We start from the raw sequence: 4,891 nt of genomic DNA on the forward strand, positions 1-4,891 counted from the left end.
AACTCCGTGCATTGTTAGACGTATTTTGTAGCATCATTTAGCCCGATCACTTTACAATCAATAGACTTTTAAGTCATTTACGTTAGTGTCATATGTGATACTATTATGAAAGTTTATGACTTGTCAGTCAGTGAATTGGGATTTCCTAAACTTATAAATGGTTTCTGAGTATTCTGTAAGGTGAACCTGCATATTAAAATATCTCACAGTTTGGTGAAATCAGTCCTCATAACTGAAGGAATGACAGAAAGCTTTAAAGTTAATCTTAATAAGTTTCCACTTTTTTAAGGATTTAATGTCTCTGTTGAAACGTAAACATCCATATGTCACAATTTCTCAGCATAAATTCAGTCGAACACATGCAGTAATTTACTGGAGGGGTTTTAAGAAAATTAGCTTCATTCCTAGGTGTTATTCGTAACGAACTAGACTTAATTCGGTTACCATTAGAAAACATAAAGAACTGGATAGCCGTTTCGTCCTAGCATGTGAATCATCCGAACTGAGTACCTATCACCTCATTAGGTACTGAAACCAGAATTTTTAGATTTCACGAAAAGTGCTTAACCGCCGATCATCTGTGTTAAAATTTAATGTTACCCATTTCCAGTTTCAATCGATGTGTGATATCATCGTCATTTAACTTATTGGTCAGAATTCAGTGAATAACAAGAAAAATGCTGAAGCATATTGTATACAAGTTAAAAACGAATCAGTTACACTCAGTCATTTTGGTTGACAGGTTTTGTGGGAAGAAGTCTAATTTATGGGTACTTTTTGTCATAAATCGGTCCAAGTTGGGAATGTTAGCCAATGAATCTAAAGGCTATGCACTTGTCCAGAAATATTAATGTCATGGTTTAGATTCCTAGTCAAGTCTCATATTAAAACAAAACACCTATCCAGTGTCCATTGATTTTAGGTAGTACAATAACCACTACCAAGACTGAATTATTATGGATTCCTTGATTACTATAATCAAAATACAAAGATAAATAAATTGCACTTTGTAGGCTTGTTAAAACTCGTATTGTTGATCACATAAATCAATGTTAATTAATTCTGTTGCTCTACGATAATCTCAACTTTAGTTCAGGTTAATCCTCACAAGTTCAAAAGTGCGTTATCTTATCCAAATATATAAAAATTTTATCAGTAACTACAATATCGCCGTTAAGTATTATCAGAAAACTCTAAGTGAAAGAAGAGATTCGGGAGTAAAAGTGAAATCAAACTTTAGTTCTAACGAAAGGTTTTTAAAACTGTGCCTCTCGGCCAAAATTTCTGTTTTATTTTAGTCAGTTTAGACTAAAAAACTAATCAAACGATTTCGTTGGATGCAAAAATTAGTGTGTCTTTTAGTATATTTGGTATGCGGCTGCTAGTGGAATCCAAGACAAGCGTTCTGTTCTGTTTGGGACTGTCTAGCTGAATGCGTTTGCATCTCGCAGTTTGTATTCACACTGAAACTCGAACACGGTATTTTCCCCTTTTAACGTTAAGTGCGTTATACACTGAGCTCATTGTTACAGATAGCCACTGACTTGTCCAAATGGAATGAATTTGTTAGCCAGAGTTGCGATCTGCCGTAACTTTGATGCACCTACTGGACTCTATTACTGAGTACATAACTAATATATTTAAACTTGTGATATTATACAATGCCGGGGTAATTCGCTCAGATTGCCCATATGACAACATATATTAATCAGTTTCAGTCTTTATCATCAACAACAATAAATCATAAACCTTCACCGACAATGGCTTATCTTTAGTTTTAAACTCTTAGGACATCTAGATTTACTAAAGTGATTAGATGACAACTGGTCAGTGATTCAGTCGGATTGTCTATGTAGTAAAACGTAAATTAAATTAATACATAGATTAGATTAAAAAGTCTAAAATAGTTTTGTGGTTATGACAGGTATTCGTAACATGAAGACACTATCTGTTATGGAATAACACACATTGAAAAGTTATCAAATATTAAGAAAGAATTCATACACTGATATGTTCCTTTATACTACTTGATAACTGGGATGACTAAAAACACTAATCATTCAACCTAAAATCTTTGTGCCTAAACATGCAACTCTCTGAAATTAATGAATCAAAATGTCTCAGGTATTTTCTCTTTACAAAATATATTAACAACGTAAAGTAAATATTTTTATGATCATATTTGGCTTCAAAGCCTTCTCAATATCTTCAGATAGTAAACTTTTAGCTTACATTCCTTTATCATGTAATTTCATACCCTGGATTTCATTCTTACGATGATTGGGTCACTTTTCCGTTGCTTTTTTCACTTCCGAGTGGTCTCTCATACAGCTTCTCACACTACTCAAGTACACAAGGTGCCTTTAGGTTAGACGAAAATCTTGCAATAGCTGAATGTTACAAATGTATCATGGGATTTATTTACGCTACATAAAATGGTTTCACATACCATCAGTCATTTTTTGTATTGGTGACGATTGATATTTCTCCACAGTATCACTATTGGTACTATTGTTCACTTGTGAATTGATCATATATTTAGCAGTATAATTATTTATATTATTCAGTGATTGATTTTCATACTGATCATGAACTGTTTGACGTCTCCGTTTTTCTATCTGATATTCAGTTTTATTATCACAATTTGAATTCAAATAATAAGAATTATGACTAGAAGACGGATAGTGTTCGTTTAATTTCCTACGTTTTTCAAAATTATAGTTTGTAAAGTCTTTAACTGTATCGATATTTATCTGCTGAGATAAGTTTTTCTCATTCAGTGTGTGTTCATTCAAATTATAACACTGTTGTTTAAATTGATCTAAATTTAATGCATTCCATAGGGCTGCATTCATTAAGTAAGTTTGAATGGACTCAGCTGGAGTTAACTCCGATGAGGATTGACCAAGTTTTAATGTTTCTCTGAAAAATTCATCTGAATTAATGTATTTAGATGGAAATATGGGCACTGGTAAGTCTTCGTTAACTTTGTTATGATTATTAACGTTGAATACACTGTTTTTGTTCATTTGATAATAATTGTCTAATTTGTTTAGATCGCCTAAACAGTGAAAATAGTTTGGATTTGTTAGGAACTTTAAATCATTCGATTCTTGCATGTTTTTTACAACTGAATAATACCTTGAACTGAAAAACTATTCAGACTTGAAAATGTCTTGACAATTATTAACATAATATTGGATGTTATATGATTGGGTTAAATTTAATAACCAATCAAATTTTGAAAAAAGGGTTGAAATTGCGGTGGTATTTTAAAGGCATGACTTCGAACGGACTTAAGTGAATGGCATTGTCCCTATGTTGTATGTTAGCTGTTAAAACTGTTCTTTTAAAAATAATTTCAATACAATGGCTAAATATCGTAATGGTAAATAACGATTTACTACATAACTTCCCTTCGAATTTTAATATCTAAGCACGAGATTGGAAATAACGAATAGTTGAAGCCAGCAATAGTCACTAAATATACATCAAGACGAATGCAACACAGTAGGAACGTCTTATAAACGCAGAAATGCGAATAAAGAAGACGAAATTAAAGTCTATAATAGCAAAAAGATTATTGTGAAATGTAATCACCAGTTTAAAAATATTCACAATTGTACAAAATAGAATTTAACTTATGGTGGTGATGAAAAATGGCTCGAGCCATAAACCTTCTTGAAGTAGTCAAGCTCTTTTACACTGTATTATTTCCATCACAATAGAATTATCTAAGATTTGTGGAATACTTTTAAAATAGTTAGTTTTATGTAAAGTAGGCTGTGATAAATTTGTTCAAAATATTAATAGAAATATCTTAAACCATCTAATAACCACACAAGAACTTAAGACTTTCTCCATCGTAACAAAAAGTTTTTAATTTAACTTTACCACGAGAAATAATACTGTTTAAAACAATTAGTCCTTTTGATAAGTTTCGATGATGCAATGAGAAGTCGAAGATTATCAGAAAGAATTATGTGATATATTTGCGCCATACATTTCGAACAATCTGATTCACACATATACTTGTTCGCAATTCTTTTAATGACTTGAAATGCTGAAAAGTTAGTATGCTTCTGCTTTGGAAAAATCTTGCTATAATAATATTATTCATCTCACTTCTTTCCTAATCAATCCTGATAAATATGCCATTAATTTATCCTCCATTGTATTGTCTGTTCATGAAAAGGATGCTCTTTCTCTGGGTTTTAGTGTTTCTGTCCCTACAATACAAATCTCTGAATTGACAATCAATGCTCAATTCGAAAATCTCTATGATCAATTGAGTATTTTAGCCTCTTCATACTTAGAGAATCAAATTTGGTTTAAAGTTAAACTAGTGGAAATAGCTTACCAATTTCTTAATCATGAACCAAAGCAGAGAAGCATATTAAATTTTCAGCACTTCAAGTCATTAAAAGAATTGCGAACAAGTATATGTGTGATCAGATTGTTCCAAATGTATTGCGCAAATATATCACATTCTTTCTGATAATCTTCAACTTCTCATTGCATTATCGAAATAATACTGTATCAAATTATGTGCTACCTATGTTCCTTATGTAACACTGCTAATATAATATAACCTGACATAGTAATAAGGTGCAAGGCATCATTTAAATGAGTAAAGGTAAAATGAACATTTAGAAGAAAATTAAAGATGGACGAACTATCTAAAGTTTCATATAGATTCTTGTCAGTTTTTTGGGGTTATGGTAAAAATAAACTTTTTCTTTCATATAGCAATGCATACATTAATCTTAATGTACAAATCTGTACAGCCTGACATTAACAAAAAATTCATCTATTCACTTATCATATTTTCTTTTATCTTTGCATTGGATTTAATGTAGCAAGACTGATAGGTCCTGGGTTCGAATCTCGT

The 4,891-nt window shown here is 31.4% G+C and overlaps 1 protein-coding gene across 1 annotated transcript; it reads right to left on the minus strand.

Annotated features, from left to right (window-relative positions):
• Positions 1-2,441: 2,441 nt before the first annotated feature.
• Positions 2,442-3,119, minus strand: Smp_115510 (hypothetical protein; the record flags this gene model as incomplete). Its single annotated transcript, XM_018790992.1, has 1 exon — positions 2,442-3,119. One exon carries the CDS (start codon positions 3,117-3,119, stop codon positions 2,442-2,444), a length of 678 nt encoding a protein of 225 aa, XP_018645783.1.
• Positions 3,120-4,891: the final 1,772 nt, after the last annotated feature.

This window comes from Schistosoma mansoni (assembly GCF_000237925.1).
Source record: "Schistosoma mansoni, WGS project CABG00000000 data, chromosome W unplaced supercontig 0115, strain Puerto Rico, whole genome shotgun sequence".
In the NCBI taxonomy this organism is placed as follows: domain Eukaryota; kingdom Metazoa; phylum Platyhelminthes; class Trematoda; order Strigeidida; family Schistosomatidae; genus Schistosoma; species Schistosoma mansoni.